General features: G+C 48.1%; 1 protein-coding gene across 2 annotated transcripts; it reads left to right on the top strand.

Annotated features, from left to right (window-relative positions):
• Positions 1 to 8,183: 8,183 nt before the first annotated feature.
• On the top strand, positions 8,184 to 11,210 carry PAQR9 (progestin and adipoQ receptor family member 9). Of its 2 annotated transcripts, none has more exons than XM_040974746.1 (2): positions 8,184 to 8,249; positions 8,974 to 11,210. In XM_040974746.1, exon 2 carries the CDS (start codon positions 9,130 to 9,132, stop codon positions 10,273 to 10,275), a length of 1,146 nt encoding a protein of 381 aa, XP_040830680.1. In that variant the 5' UTR covers positions 8,184 to 8,249; positions 8,974 to 9,129; the 3' UTR covers positions 10,276 to 11,210. The 2 variants fall into 2 exon arrangements, with proteins under 2 accessions (XP_040830680.1, XP_040830681.1); XM_040974747.1 differs by lacking the exon at positions 8,184 to 8,249 and adding an exon at positions 8,489 to 8,537.
• The last annotated feature ends 5,168 nt before the right edge of the window (positions 11,211 to 16,378 follow it).

Raw genomic sequence — 16,378 nt, 5'->3', positions numbered from 1 at the left:
CTGCTTGTATGCATAAGGATTGGGTCTGTGGTGGGCTGAGCCGCAGCACCCAAAGATTCGTATGACATGTGGGCTCAGTGGATCTGACCAGGCAGTTGCATCCACCGGTATGTGCATTGGCTGGTGCAGATGCCATACTGAACCTGACCCAGCAGTGGCTGGCTCACATGAGTCAAGTTTGAGGTCATTCAAGGCAAGATGTCTTGGGGGACTCTCCAACTGGACCAATGGACTCAGGCCCAGGCAATAGGGAAAAATCACAGGATGTGTTGTCCAACCTTGGAATGCATATATCAGGACTTGGCCACCTCAGCTGCCGATGCCTGTGTGGTGGTCAGCATGCCCAGATGCACACAGGGGACAGGACAGCCAGCTCATCTAGACCAGCAGGGACACTGACTGCCTCATTGGAGCACAGAAAGTAGAACAGTTTGGACTGTTCTCCTGGTCAAGCTTCATAGCATGTTCCTGGGTCTGTGGATGCACTAAGGTGGACTTGGTCAGCCAATAAACCTTGGGAAGATTTTCTCAACCCTGGTGCAATGAGCCAACAGCTGCTCAGAACTATCAAAATCACTCAAGTAACACCTTGGAACACTTTTCTCCACATTGAGGGTCTCTAAAATATTGTCAAAGGACTGTTCCCATCCCAGGTTACTAGGCAGTTTGATAGCAAGGAGCAGTCTCCTCCCTCCCCTCCCCTACAGATACAAAAAAAAAAAAAAAACTGAAACATTTGTCCCACCCACCTCCTTCCACCATCCCTGACCCTGCCCACCCTAATCAGAGGCCTACATGAGCATGCAGCCCTCTCAACTATGTAAACAACATATAAAAAGAACATTTTTAAATGTAAAAATGTCAGCAGAAAGTTTAGTGTATGCTGGATTTGGGAAAACAGAATGGAACTGTAGTGTGTACAAAATGTGCTATTCTCTCTTTCCTTCTCTCCCAACACACACAATTCAACAGAGAAACTTTCAAATTCAAAAGTAGCTGTTCATGCTGTGTGCTTTTCTGTGTTTTCCTGTTTGTTGTTGTTGTTGTTGTTAACAATTTATTTGAAAGGCAGAATTACACACAAAGAGGTCTCTTGGATGTGCTGGTTCACTCCACAATGGCAACAATATCTAAGCCCAGACCAGGCTGTGGCCAGCAGCCTGGATCTCTGCCTGGGTCTCCCACATGGTGCAGGAGCCCAGGCACTCGGTTCCTCCACTGCTGTTTTCCTAGGTGTTTTAGCAGGAGCTGGAACTGGCCGAGCAGTTGGGACTTGATAGGCACTCAGATGTGGGATGCTGGCCCTCATGTGATATAAGCTGGTAAATGAAAAACATTCCATTTTCCTGCACCCAGTCCTTGTTGAAGAGGACAAGAAAGTGAGCACAGGAATCAATATTGTAATGGAGAAGCCAGAGAATGTGATCTGCAAGCCAAGGGCTGAGCGAATGCTCCAGGACTGACAGTTTCCTGATGGTGGAGCAAGTTTAAGTGACTCCTTTAGTTTCACATGGTTTGCTTGCCAGATGGTGTTCAGTTCTAACGCTTAAACCTCATGGAGCTGGGCTCAGAGAAGCAGCTGTCTGACTAACACATGACCTACAAGTCAAAAACATCACAAACTTAGTAGATGTTTGATGTAATATTAAAAAATATTACCGGTTTCAAAATAACTCTACTGTCGGCATTAGTGGTGTAGTGGTGAGCATAGCTGCCTTCCAAAATAACTCCACCAAATAAACAGCCACAAAATGGATGCATTAAAATGCTGTGGACAGGACCGGTTGGTGCCTTAGCAGCCACCACCAGTGACACCAGCATCCCATTAGGGTGTTTGTTCAAGTTACAGCTGCTCCACTTGTGACCCAGCTAACAGCCTAGAGATAGCAACAAAGGGACTCTGCACCCACGGGGGAGACAAGGATAAAAGAAGAAGAAGAAAACCGGTGTGGATGCCTTCCCCGCAGCTGAGAGCATGGACACTTCTGGCGCCAGAAGTTGTATTCCAGTTCTCTCTTCTGCTTCTTCACACCCTAAGCTCCTAGCGTCAGTTTAGCAGATGGTTAGTGTTTTCTATCGTTTGGAAACAAACGGCCAGGGATTAGCTTCTGAACGTTCCCCATGGATGTAGTCAGTGATCTCCACCCAGGGCTGCAACGTGTTTCCACAGTGCACTTGCCACCCATCTGGGACACCGGAATTGAGATTTCAATTTCTGGCTTCAGCCAGCTCATTCCTGGTCACTGCAGGCTTTGGGAAATTCGTCAGTAGATGGGAGTTCTCTGTCTCTCACTCTATGCCTCAGGAATAATTTTTTTCCTTTTAAGTGAAAAAACACACATCAGGTGAGTTTTACTGATGCCCAGTAAATGAGGTGCCTTCCCCTTGATGCTAAGGATGTGACAGCACAGTAGAATATTTTGCTTCCCGTATCAACCAGTTAGTATAATTAGTACCACTGTGCTTCTGTTGAGATAATCTATGGGATCACGGAGTCTGTCATTTGCCCCCTTGGCAGTAATCTAGAGGATGGGAAGCCCCTGAGATCAGCAGATGCTATCTGAAACATGTTTCTCATGTCAAGATACTTCCTGGAAAATGGAACTGAAAGACACAAGCTTATTTTACTACAAATCACGAAGAGTGCTTCAAAAAGTCCATAGAAAGCACGTATTACAAAACAACTGTGCAAACATCTTCATGTTAAATGTGCTTTGTCAGAGATGGTCTTGTGGGGAAGTATACCACTTGGGACACCTAATCCCACGGCAGAATGCCTGGTTTAATTCTTCCGATCCAGCTTCCTGCTAACGTGCACCTGGGGAGGCAGCAGATCCCTGCCACCCATATGGAAGATCTGAATTTGATTTTAGGCTCCTGGCTTCAACCTGACCCAGTCCCAGCTATTGCAAGCATTTGGAGAGCGAATCAGAAGAGAGAAGATCTCTTTCTCTCTCATGCTGCACTCAAATAAATTAATCTTTTTTTTACCTTAACACACACAAAAAGATTTATTTATTTAAAAGGCTAAATGGGGAGAGACAGAGAGAATTCTTCCAGCCAAGGCTGGACCTGAGGTTAAAAGCTAGGAACTTTTTCCAGGTCTCCCACATGGGTGCAAGGACTTGGGCAACCTTCTGCTGCTTTCCCAGGCACATTAGCGGGAAGTCAGATGAGAAGTGGAGCATCCAGAACTCAAAGTGGCACCCGTATGGAATGCCGATTTCACTGCTGCAGGTGATGGCTTTATCCTCTACACTGCAATGTGAGTCACAGGAAAAGCTTTTTAAAATGTGCCTCATTGACATTCACCTGCCACACCCCACACATACACATTGGCCTCCAGACTCATTCTTCAGGGAACTTCAAGCGAGAGTCAATGGATGACGATTTTCTTTCAGTGATGTGGCTGAATTTTGAGCCAACATGAAGCGGTGCATTTTCCTCATCAGCTGGGCTCATGTGCTTATCTAAAAGCTTTCCAATAACAAGGAAAACTGGAACAATAACAATGAAATCCAATAACAATGAAAATGGAAGGGAGGCTGTGAGTTACTAAGTCCCTTTATTGGAGTCGAAGCTGGCTACATGACAGTATCATAGGCTGTAGCTCCAAATAAAGCAAGATTACTGCGAGTCAGGTTTGACTCCAGCTCTGCCTCCCAGCTATTCAACTGCTTTAAGCCCCTGTGTTGGTGCCTGCAAATGTGGATAGCGTACACACCCTGCAAAGAAGTGTTCTGAGGATTAGAGATAATAAATAGAACTACTATCATATTGCCTGAATGTTGATTATAACTGATGAGCCAAAACTATGATCATAAATAGGAGGTGGACCAGTTGACTTTAAGGAGCAACTGGCATCATACTCTAACATTCTAGGATTCCAAGTTCTAACCTTTTAAAGGTGTATAGAACCCAACAACTTTCCTAAGCACTGTAGGTTTAGCACTTACTATGTGCAAAGCACTAGATTTCAAGGGAAACTGTCCCACTCCCACAAACACCAGGAAGTGGGAATTCAGTGATCCGCCTCACTGTATAACTTTCTCCAGTTAAGCAGATGGAAGCAACGGCCTGTGACAACGTATGGCAGGAAGATGCTGAATTACATTCAGCGTGACATAAAATACGAGGCTTTTAGGCTCTGACCAGGAAACCAAAAGGACAGAACTGGGGGGAAATAATTCCAGAAGGGAGCCCACCAGGGTCAGGGAAGCTGTGGACAGGATTGAATACCCAGGGGTTTGGGCAGGTCTCATCAGAGCTTGGGGCACTGTTGGTAGACAAACAGTGACCCACAGACACTTTTTTCAGGGAACAGAAAGGCAAGATGTGGGAGTCCACTCTGGGCTGGGGAGAGGGGCTGAAAACAGGCTGGACAAACGAGCTGTGGACCACGGAGCAGAGGCCAACACACAGTACCGATCGCACGCGTTCTAGTCAGTGTGTGCCATACCCCGATATATGATTATAAATGCTCTCCACATCCTACTTAGGAACTGCGCCATAGTGCCAGACATCGCAAAGGATGAGATCTATTTAAACTGCAGTTGCACTATTTTACCCTTCACCTTAACTAGTGCTATTGGGTACTCACTCCGGGAACTTTCTCCTGGGAACACATGAACTTTTCCAGGTCTCCCAGAGGCTGTCTCATTCCGCAGATGCCAAAACAGTAGCCACTGGAGCAGGCCCAAGCCAGGGTAGCCCAATCCAAGTCTGAACTCCATCCCTATCTCCCAGGCAGGACACCAGCACTTAAGGCACCACCTGCTGCTTCCTTTGGTCTGAATTATCAGAAAACTGCAATCCAAAGCAGGGTTGGAACTCATCCTCAGCCTCTCTGCTAGGGAATGCGAGTGTCCCACGTGCTTGTGTTAGCTGCTCTACCCAATGTCTGCTCCATGCCCCAGCCTTTTTCCGAGAGACCCTGTTCTTAAGTCAGATAACAGGCAGGAATAGCCACAAACCAGTTTGGCCCTGCACACGTACTCTCCAGATTCCTGCCCCACATCTGGCTTTCCAGCTGTTCTTCCCTAGCGGTTGCCACAGTTGCATCTGCATGCCACACACTTTCCCACTAGGAGGGAGCTCACACCCTCATCTGTGGCAGTGACCCAGCTGACCTGGGAGAGTTTGGCTCAGACCCACCTTGGCTGTCTTCAGTTTGGAGAACTCTGTGTAGATTGTCCATTGCATGGAGAGGGACTGAACCCTACAGAGTTCTCCTACACACAGTCGTGGGCCAACAATGAAGCACTACGTTCATAGCAGACTTCTTATTTGGCTGCACTTGGGGCTAAAACAGAAACTAGAAAAAAAAATTTTGTTAACAATTTCTTCCAAAAGCAGGTATATTACTGTTAAGTAATATAGCATGTTTTCCCACAGGTTTTACAGCTAGCCGACTGTCCTTAACAGACAACATCAGACTTGCTGTGTAGTGCTTACTCACATGTCATTATACTATTATCCAGAGAAACATACATCTGTAGTTGGCCCCTACGAATACTGCTGGGGCGAACCAGACTGGTAAAGGCATTTGTCCAGTCTGCAGCAGCCTCTACCCATGACCACACTGGGCAGCCAGGACCCTCCTCCCCGACCTCTGCAACACCCAATTGTACACAGGAGCCAGAGACCCACCAAAGCCACGTGTGGCTGCCCGTGGAAACAGCTGGCTTCTGTAGGCACTAGCTTTTGAATGTCAATGCTGAGTGACTCCGCCTGTCGAGAACTTCGCCGTCAGTCCTAGCCCTCTCCAAGATGTCTTATCTGCTGCTGCACCCTCGGGGAATGGCAGCCTGCCCAGGGCTTCTATCTGCTTAGTCAAGTCCAGCACCCGGGGAACATGGTAGTCACCGACAAGACTGTTGATCAACAAACTATAAAACGCAGCTGCACGGGATTGCACCCCAATAAAAACTGAATGCACACTAAGCAGATAAAAGCCACATTGTTGTTTACAAGCTAGGTCAGTCTGCTGCTCGCTCAGAGGCTCCGTCCAGACAGCTCTGTCAAGCTACAACCAGGAGAGCCCGACACAAACACCCCTGGGTTTGGGGGCCTCTTGGCAGGTGGAAAATGTATGAGAAAGGACAAAGGCAGAGGTCAGAAGCTTTCTGGTAGACTTGAAGGATATGCGGACTCATTTTCTTTTCACTTCATAAAATCTGAATTTTTGAAAAAGAACGTTACCCACTTAGTTACAAAGATAAATATTATTTAACTAGGGTTTTGGTATGTCCATTTATAATCAGGTTCATTATTTTGCTTCAAGTGAACTTTCTGTTGCATTTTCCTAATTATAGGAGTAAGCTGATTAGGCAGCTAAGAGGCTTGTAAATTTGGGAATTACCATAAGATGTTTCAGGGGCTAGAGCTCAGGTGATTTATGGAGTTAACACAGGAAATATGAACACGTTTTTTTCTGGCTTGCCCTCAATTCAACTTCATTATTCCTGAGCTAGATTTTGAAATGCCTAATTTTAACCCCTTTTACAAATAAGCATAGGTCCTTAGTCTGAATCCAAAAGGTAATTAAACTTCACATTAAAACAGACAAGCCTACAAGCAGCGGACAGTCAGAAAACAGTAGCACCGAATACTAGTCAACTACAGCCAAACCACGCTTATTACAAAAATCCATCTGTTGGAAATGTGTGATCTTTAAGCAAAGCACAAGACTGCAGTTACCTTTGACCTAATTGTGTAAGAATTCGTGAAGTCAGCTCCTAGAGGAAAATGCATTTCAAAGACAAGACCGAACTGGCCACAAGATTACCTCCAATATCCTTAAATAATTCTAGACCTTTGCCACACTGATACTCTAGTTATAAATCATTCATATCCATAACTTAAATCCGCCTTGAACTTCTACTACGTAAAACTTTCTTAACCTACTTATAAGATTTGTCCTAATGATGAAAGCAGACTTCCACTTTTTAACATGAAATGAAATGGGTTTTAAAATGATTATCAAAAGCCTTTTCCCAAACCAGACCACTCTTCTCTCCCATTTGGCTTCCTTTGAGCAAAGCAGCTTGTTGGCCCCTCCAAGTCAGTAACAGGAAGTTCGGAAAGAACCAACTTCTGCCATTCGGTCATGCTCTTCGGAGCTATGCTGCCGCCGCCTCCTCATCTATAAACCTCATTTCAAGCTGTGTGGTGCTTGGTGTCTGGCCTCTGGAAAGTGTCCCCTACACCGCTCTGGGAGGCAGCTCACACTTCTGACAAGCCCCTCTTGTTGGATGATGACCACTGAGCGCCCGCTCGCTGGTGGAATAATAACAGCAAGTTGTTCGGAGTTGTAACGGAAGCTTTATTGGAAAACCCGCTCCTGGGCTCCTTTGCACAGAGGGGAAGGAAGAGGGAGGCGGAAAGGGCAGCTGAGATACATGTTGAGGAGTTTTATACTGCTAAAGACACGTGGTTAGGCGAAGGGGCCGTCTGCGCCCCAACTATGTAAGGAATGGGCATTCAGGTGTGCCATTGGTCAACTGGAATCCCGCCAGGTCGGTGGCGTAACTGGCTCCTGTGGCCCCTCCTGTTCCAGGCTGAAGCCTGGGAGACATTCCGGGTCCGGGGCAGACCAGCCCCTCGTCTCCAGTGCCCCGGGCGGCCATCACCTCTGCCTTCAAGGCTCATACCACTGTGCAGCACAACCATTCGCATCCTTCAAGTCTTGCTTTCTTCTGGCTTCCAGCCACCCATAGCCTTTCCCAAGACGCTTTCCGCGTCTCCACTGCTGTTCGGTTTGTGCTAGAATGCACCCTCCTCCAGAGGTCTTCCCTCAGCAGCTCTGCTTGAGGGAAACCTAATGAAAACAAATTCCGCAAATCCTTCGAGAGCTGGCGGGGGAAATGCCTCATCATCATCATTTGAAAAACAATTATTTTCTTTTCATTAAAACGCGAGATGGGGGTAGCCCATTCCTGAGCGGTTGGACTTGGGACACCAAACATTCCCAGAGCCAAACCCAAAAGACCTCAATGATGCGTGAGCTGGGGCTCCAAGTGCTGGAGAGCGCCAGCGACGAATGGACAAGCCTGGGGACATTTGCTATACAAGACAAGGGCGACGGACAGGGGAGAACGGTGACGCACCTAAGGTCGTGGAAACAAAAAGACAAAAAAAAAAAAAAACCCGAAGACTATAGGTGCATCACGCAGAGGCGCGCGCGCGCACACACACATACACACGCGGGCGCGCAAAGATGAGATGCGGACACGGAGCAGCAGTCCCAGGTATCTGACAATGGCAGGTTCCTGATCCGTTTCCAACCCCTCCCATCCACTATTCCGCAGCGTCCCGTCCTCCGCCACCTGCGGAGGTGCGAGCGAGCACCTCTCCCCGCGCTGCACCCCCTCCCCCTGCCGCTCCCCACCCCCTGCGAACGCGGCACCCCAGTGTCCTCTAGAACGTCCGCGTGGCTCTCGGGTCTCGAACCCCGGCGCCGACCCCCTCATTTTCGGGCCGCCCGAGTCGTCGGCCAGCCTTTGGCTTCTTCTCCTCACCACATCAATCATTAACGGGTCGGCTCCGGCTGCAGCGCCGCCCGAGGAGGAGGAGGGGGAGGGATGGTACGGAACCCGAGACTAGGGACAACTCTTCCCCCCTGACCCCCCCAGGCGGCCGCGAAACCCTAGCCGGGGAGGCCCCCGCCCTTCCTCGGAGCGCCCTGCCCTCCCCCTCCCTCGGGCGCCTCGGCTTGCTCATCCTCCGCCTCCTGCCTGGGGGCGGCGGCGGCACCCGCACCGCGCGATGCCCAGTCACCGCCGCGCCGCTGCCGCCGCAGTCCGCCGCGCCACCGCGGCCACCGCGCGCCGGGAGCCGGGAGCCGGGAGCCGGGAGCTGAACCGGGGCTGAACCGGGGCCGAACCAGGGCTGAACCAGGGGATCCAAGCCCGGCGCGCTCCTGCCGGCCGTCGCGCCTGCCTGCTGATGCTATTTCCTTTTTCTCTCCTGTAGGAGCGGTTCCTCGGAGGCGCAGGTCTTGTCGTGAACCTGCAGCGACGCCCCCGGCGCGGGCACAAAGGCTCCGACGGCGGCCGGCCGGAGCTGCCGAACGCTCGGGATTCGGCGCCAGAGGTCGCCTGCGCGCGCCCTAGCTAAGCCCCGGGCACCATGGCGCGGCGCCTGCAGCCCCGGGCTGCGGGCACAAAGGGTCCGCCTGGCACGGCCGCGGCGGCGGCGGTGGCGGCCTCGGGGACCGGCCGGCATCCTCACCCCTCCGCCTCAGGGGACTCGCCGGCGGCGGCCAAGCCGCTGCTGCGCTGGGACGAGGTGCCCGACGACTTCGTGGAGTGCTTCATCCTGTCGGGCTACCGGCGTCTCCCGTGCACGGCGCAGGAGTGCCTGGCCTCGGTGCTGAAGCCGACCAACGAAACGCTCAACTTCTGGACCCACTTCATCCCGCTGCTGCTGTTCCTCAGCAAGTTCTGTCGCCTCTTCTTCCTCAGCGGCCGCGACTTACCCTTCCACCACCCGTGGCTGCTGCCGCTGTGGTGCTACGCGTCGGGGGTGCTGTTGACCTTCGCCATGAGCTGTACGGCGCACGTGTTCAGCTGCCTGTCGCTGCGCCTGCGCGCCGCCTTCTTCTACCTGGACTATGCGTCCATCAGTTACTATGGCTTCGGCAGCACGGTCGCCTACTACTACTACCTGCTGCCCGGCCTGAGCCTGTTGGACGCCAGAGTCATGACCCCGTACGTGCAGCAGCGCCTGGGCTGGCACGTGGATTGCACAGGCCTCATAGCTGCTTACCGCGCGCTCGTGCTGCCCGTGGCCTTCGTGCTGGCCGTGGCCTGCACCGTGGCCTGCTGCAAGAGTCGCACCGACTGGTGCGCCTACCCGTTCGCTCTGCGCACGTTCGTCTTCATCATGCCCCTCAGCATGGCCTGTCCCATCATGCTTGAGAGTTTGCTCTTCGATCTGCGAGGCGAGAATCCCACGCTCTTCGTGCACTTCTACCGCCGCTACTTCTGGCTCGTCGTGGCTGCCTTCTTCAACGTGAGCAAGATCCCGGAGCGCATCCAGCCGGGCCTCTTTGACATCATTGGCCACAGCCACCAGCTCTTCCACATCTTCACCTTCCTCAGCATCTATGACCAGGTGTACTACGTGGAGGAGGGCCTGCGCCAGTTCCTCCAGGCGCCGCCAGCTGCGCCCACCTTCTTGGGCACCGTGGGCTACATGCTGCTGCTGGTGGTGTGCCTGGGCTTGGTCATCAGGAAGTTCCTCAAAAACTCGGAATTCTGTAGTAAAAAGTGAGCCCTTCACCTTGCGGGAGGCCGCTGGTTTGCTTACCTGTGTGTTGGCCGTTTTCTGTTGTCGCTGTTGCCGGTTTGTTTTCAAGTTTCCTTGTCTTTCTTCCTTGGTTCCAGGAGGGTGCTAAGAATCCGAGGGAAAAGGGACCCACTCGGGACTTTGGAAGAGTGAGAAGGGGGACGGGGCAGGGGGGAAGAGGCGCTCTGGTTCTTGTCCATGAGAAAAAGTCAGGTGAATCTCAGATTCAGCAAGCAAGCGGAATCCCACATCAGCACCCCCTCACAGCTCGCTTTTCCAGTGTCCCTCGACGGCAGGCTTAATCAAGAGGACCCCCTTCTGAGGTCAGGAATGCAGTAAAGAGTATCACTAGATAAATTCCCCGCGGACTTCCATTCCAGCTTTTTAATTTATCTTTTATTATTATTATTATTTGTCAAAAGAATGGAGCTTTGTAGGAAAGCAGCACGAAGACATAAACCCAGGACTTAGCTGACTAGAAAATGCATGGAATGTGAACACACGTGAATTACTTGAACTCTCGCTAATGTTATTTAAAGAGTAATATATACAATGATTGTTTTTTTCATCATTTATCCAAGCCTGTTGGTAGGTGCGGCATTCTCTTTTGTGGTAGTTTTGAATTTTGCAGCTTTCTGCGTCCCGGACACTTGAACCGGAGCAAGGGAAGTTCTCAAGTCCTTTCTCAAACAGTGTTTTCTGAAGGGAGTGGCACAGCACAACTGTGAATCATTCTATCCTAGGGACTGTGGTTAAACTTTTGGTAAGGAACAAGTGTTTTGAGTAGATCCCAGATTCCTGTTTACTTACCTGTATTTCACAAACCCAGCCCTGATTTTCTTGCTGAATTTTCATTGTCTTTTTTTTTTTCTCTTTATTTATTTAAATTGCCATTGGAATAAACGTGCCTTTGCAAGCAATGCCCTGAATAGTTTTCTCGCCTTGGGCTTGGGGGAGAGCAGTAGGAGAAAGCTCTTCTCCTTCCACTGCCCAGTGGGGCTGCAGGTTCCACCCTCTAGAAGGGAAGAAGGTGTTGGTTTTAAGGCTTTGGCAGGACCGGAAGTAGTTGGGTCATGCACAGCATCTGGCTTTCCTGCTCTGAGCAGGAGCCAATTTGCTAATGTGCCTGTGGTTCCTAATGCAGCCCCGGGGGTGGGGAGGGGTGAAGGAGAGAGGGTGTGCTGTTCTAGAAGGCTACCAGCCAGCCCTTGCTTAAAAATAAGCGTGCAGTATTCAGGAACAGGCCAGGCGGTTGTATTATGAAAGTCAGGAGCTTATTCCTCGGTGCGTAACTGGCAGTGCTGGGTTAAATAAGATTGTGTTCACCGAATTAAGTGCGACAGTCTCATTTGGATTCAGACTACGGAAATGATGGGCTGTTATCTCAAACCCTTGAAAAATTAGTGAACATGCCTCCGGTTCCTTCCTGATGAGCAGACTTAGACGTCTCTTTCTTAGAGATACTGATCTGTGACCAAGTTGACAACCCTAAACCACTGAGGGTGCTTATTTATATATGTGTTTAAATACGGATCAAAGTTGTTTTGGTTAAGAGCTAGACAGGTCACTGGATGGAGAGTCTTGACTTGGTGGAGTAGTGTGGATCAAGCCCCTAGCACCGCTAGGCTGCCAACCCTGAAAAGACTGTTGGTTTCGTTTATGCGTTTGATCACCGTCTCCTGTGTAAACAGGAAAGTTTAGCATGACTCCCTGGAGGAACCAGGATCTTGGCGTCTGGGTATCTTGCGTGTGTTAATTTGCACGCAGAAGTGAAGTTGATAGATGTGTTTTCTCAGAACCTCTGCATAGGATCATAAATGCACTTTGCACAGTTAAGGTCTGCGTCTCATTATTTGCAAGCTGCAAGGAAATTCCCGGTGGGTTATCCAGGCGGACAATTTGTGCCAACCCACAGAGGCTGGTCCTTAGCTGGAACATCCTTCAGTCTGTGCATCCAAGGACAGCTGTGGAAATGAGGATGTTGCCACGTGCAAACCTATTTGCATGTTCCTGTTGGCTATTCAGAGCTTCAGGGAATACTGGTTTAGAAGCAAGAGGAGCAGGTTGCAGGGTCTATTGTAGTTTTCAGAAGGAACTTCCGAGAGGAAGACTTCTCACAAGGATGCTGTTGGAGAGTGAGTACAAGGCTCTGGATTGGCCGTGGTAAATGCTTATTGGAAATCTTCAGGGTCCACACACGAAATCCTCTCCTGTCCCGTGCCTTTGTCCTGAAGCAGAGGCCACTTGAGGATAGAAGTAGACCCATGTTATTTTCAAGCGATGATGAGGCGTGAGCCTGGGAAGACCACGCAGTTTTCCTCAGGAAGATTTCCGTGCTCTTTGCTGTTGGGTTCCTTTTGCCTGTTTCTTCCTGCTCTTCCTCTTTACCCATTGCATCTAAGATTCTTATAGGCACCATGTCTCATTGACACAAAGCCATTCTGGTGAGAACGCCGAGGTTTGGCTTTATTTGTGTTTGCATGTAAGTCCCTTATTATTCCTGTGGGAGACGCAGAGCTACTTGTCGGGTGACATGGGTTCTTGGCTAAATTCTGCTGGATTCTGGTTCAGACCCATGAGTCTGCACGTGAGCATGCACGTTTATTACTTATATAAGGGGAGGTTGCATCCGGAATAAAATGCTTTCCACAATATTTTCCATACTCTTCCTCTTTTTTTTTTTTGCTGCATATTTCGGAATTTAGTTTTACTTGATGATGTTCAGCTGTTTGAAATGTAGGGCAAATTATAAATAAGAATTCATTCCATTGTCTCCATACAACCTACTTTGGCAGTTGAATGTTGAAGCACATTATGTAATGCATTTTATTTTTACTTGTTAGTCATGAGCTACATGGTAAGTCAGGGAGCCCCATGGTCATGTCGCCTGGGAAATCAGGGTGTTTGACTTGAGTGCTGTTCCGCTGGTGGGTTAACTTTGCAGACTGGCACAGGTTGGCTGACTTGGCCAGCAGGTTCCTTTCTTCCCTGCTCCTTCTTACAGCTCAGGTGGCAAGGATGACCTTCCCAGAGAGAGGAAGTGAGTTCCTCGGTCAGGTCATGACTGGCTTGCAAAAATAGACTAGATCTTTTCCACTGGCCATAAGCTTTCCATAAATAACCCAGGGAGAAGGGATGGGGCTACCCAGTTGGCTTGCGTAGCCCTTGCATGTTTCCATTCATAAACCTGCTTGGAAGTGCTCACGGCCAAGACACCACTAAGCCTAATTCACCACACTGCTTTGCATTTAAGAATGTAAAATTTGGGGATGGAGGTGATTTTTAATTGTGGGCTTTTTGGTTTGTTTTTGACTTGGTGCTGAATCTGATAGCCCACAGCAATAATAAAAATCAATTTTTTAATCTTCAAACTCTCTTCCTCACTTTTGTGCATCAGCACAAGGCAGAATTGGAGGGATTTCCATTTCAATGTTTTGTCATTGGTTTTAAGGGGACAGAATTGGGTTTTCCAACTGGAATTAAAATGTGGGGATGATTGGTGCTCGGGCAGGCTCACTCATACTAACTGGAAATAGACAGATGTCTATATTGTCTATATTTCTTGAATGGACTGTAATTTTAAACAGAGCAAAGAACGAGATGGAAGTCTTTGAAAATCAGGCTTATACAAGCTCAAAATTTTACCAGCTACTTAAAGGCTTTCTCAACTTGTTATTCATCTGTTGATGTTTTCCACCACTGACTCCTCTCTGTCAGTGTCCTTTCAATTGACATTCGTTCATTCATTGCCTTTAGTGACTGTTGAGCGCTTATTGTGTGTAAGACAGGGCAAAGCTGCAGCCTTCTGTCTGTGCTGGAACACAATTGGGGAAGCATCAGAAAGGCTCTCTGGCCAGACCCTGACCCTGACCTTGTTATACAGAATACCCCCTGAGCTTGGATTATTTCTATTTTTTTTTTATTATCGCAAGAACAACAAGCGCAGAGTTAACATGCCAGTTAACCTCAAATCAATGTCTATGGTTAAAAAATAACTTGAAAATTTAGAGTACAGAGCATGTGAAAAGATGGTGGGCATATGTACAGAACTGAAAGCTTTTGTCATTTGTTAGTGAACACTAACAATTGAAAGATTAATAGTTTTCATATCCTTATGCAGCCTAGTTCATCCAAAGTGCCTCAACTGTGATGTCATTAACTGAACTTTATAGATGATGTAACCAATATATGCATACATAATGGGCTCAAATGCTTATATCACCAAAAGTAACTAAGCTTAACTAAGGTTCTCTGTTAAGATCTTTGGAGTTATAACTTAGGAAACATGTTTTGGAAAAAAAATGAATCTGGAGAAATCATGAAAAAGAATCAGATTTAAAAGAAAGAAGGCATGGAAAAGAAGAAGCAAGAAGGATTAGACTAGGGAAGCTGGATTGGGCTGCAAGTTCAACTTTGGACTGTTGTGCCTGCGTTGAAGTTGAGTCCCTAGGGAAGTGGTTGAAATTCAGGGTGAGAACCTCCCAACAGGCCAGAGGAGTTTGGTGTGGTAACCACAGCATTTACTTGTTTACCTCAATGGCAGATGTCTTTTGAGCAGTTAGCCCCTGGCTTAAGAGCATTCTCTTGTTTCCATAAAATTAAGAGCAAAATAATAATAAAAAAAAATTTTCTTAGCAAGTATCTCCAGCCAAGCGCAAGTCACGTTTTGAATAAATTTCTTGGAGGATTGCCAATAATCTCTGACATATCCTGGCAGAAAGTGAACTAGCCTAGTCAGAGTGAAAAAGGAAGCGCTGGGCGAGCAGGGTGGAGAGGCATGCCTTCCTGGTGAGGATTGCACCTCTTCACTCAGAGAAATGTTTCTTAATTGGGAGAATGGATGTCAGCTGTTCTTAGGTCCTATTCCACAAAGCTAATGTAAATTTCTGTTGTTCCAAAAAAAAAAAAAAAAGGACAAATGCACTTGCATGTCTGGTTGCAAACTTCAAAACAAGCTTTTTAAGACTCTGAGCAAGTTGCAGCATTAACGTGTTTATTTATACATCAGGGACCAGCAATGCTCTGTCAAGCTGTTAGTTGTGGCAGGATGTGACCCTAGCAGCTCGGAGCACACACCTAAGTACAACAGCATGCTTCTTTAACACACTGTTAAACTCCTTTTCTTTGGGCTTTTGGAAATAGCCCCCATCTCTTGTACTCCTAGATGTAACACACAAGTTGCGATGCTTTCTGTCCTCAAACCGTTATTGGAAACTTCCAAACATGGCACTTTTTTTTTTCAATGTTTTGAATGTGCAAAATCATTCTTGAATGTGGAGAAGTGCAAGCCACCTTTCTCATGCCTTACGGTCCCCCACCCCCACAAATATGCAAGAGGCACGCAAGGCAGTGTGGGAGGATCTGTGGTTGCTTATTTAAGCCTGCTCTGAGGATGGCTGTGCTTCTCACCGTAACCTTGAGTCAGGACACCGTGTAAACAAACCCCGATGGAATTCCAAGACACACGCGTTTTGATTTTGTTGCTGTTCCATCTCTAGTTAGAAAGCATAATCTGATTTTAATATGCCAAATGCAAAAAAAAAAAAGGAAAGGAAATCCATTGGGAAATTTCTGAAGATGTTTTCAATGTTTACGATAGCAATTTATAAAAAACAAAGACAGGCCTTAGCATTTCCATGGAAAGGCCTCCGTTTTGTCCTGGGATCTGAATCACTTGACTTCTCACTTAACTGACAAAGACTTAATACGTTTTTTGAATGTAAATAATTGTGTAGTTTAAAAAAAGGTAAAAATCTGTTTTTTTTTTTTAAGCAGCATGTCATATTAGTTCTAGGTGTGTAATAAAGGTAATGTCAAAATCTTGTTAAAATTCTGGTTAGGATCTTCATTGAATTCATTCTCCCACAAGGCTTAGCACAGAAAAGGACTGCTTCTCCATCAACTGAGGGAAGAGCAAAGTTATTCCAAGCAAACGAGTACTGGAGCAGTAAAGAGGCGAGGCGCATTTCACGCTGATGAGGGGATGACCCCAGTAAGTGACTGGGCCAGTAAAACGCACAGCCCTGAGCACTGGGTCCTTGGTTCCCTGATGCTGCATGACCCAGGGAGAGCCTCCTGTGTCCCAGGG

This window comes from Ochotona curzoniae, unplaced genomic scaffold, assembly GCF_017591425.1.
Source record: "Ochotona curzoniae isolate NIBS_2020 unplaced genomic scaffold, NIBS_Ocur_1.0 contig_2599, whole genome shotgun sequence".
NCBI lineage: Eukaryota > Metazoa > Chordata > Mammalia > Lagomorpha > Ochotonidae > Ochotona > Ochotona curzoniae.
The sequence above is the reverse complement of the archived record's forward strand: the minus strand, read 5'-3'. Positions and strand labels throughout refer to the sequence as shown.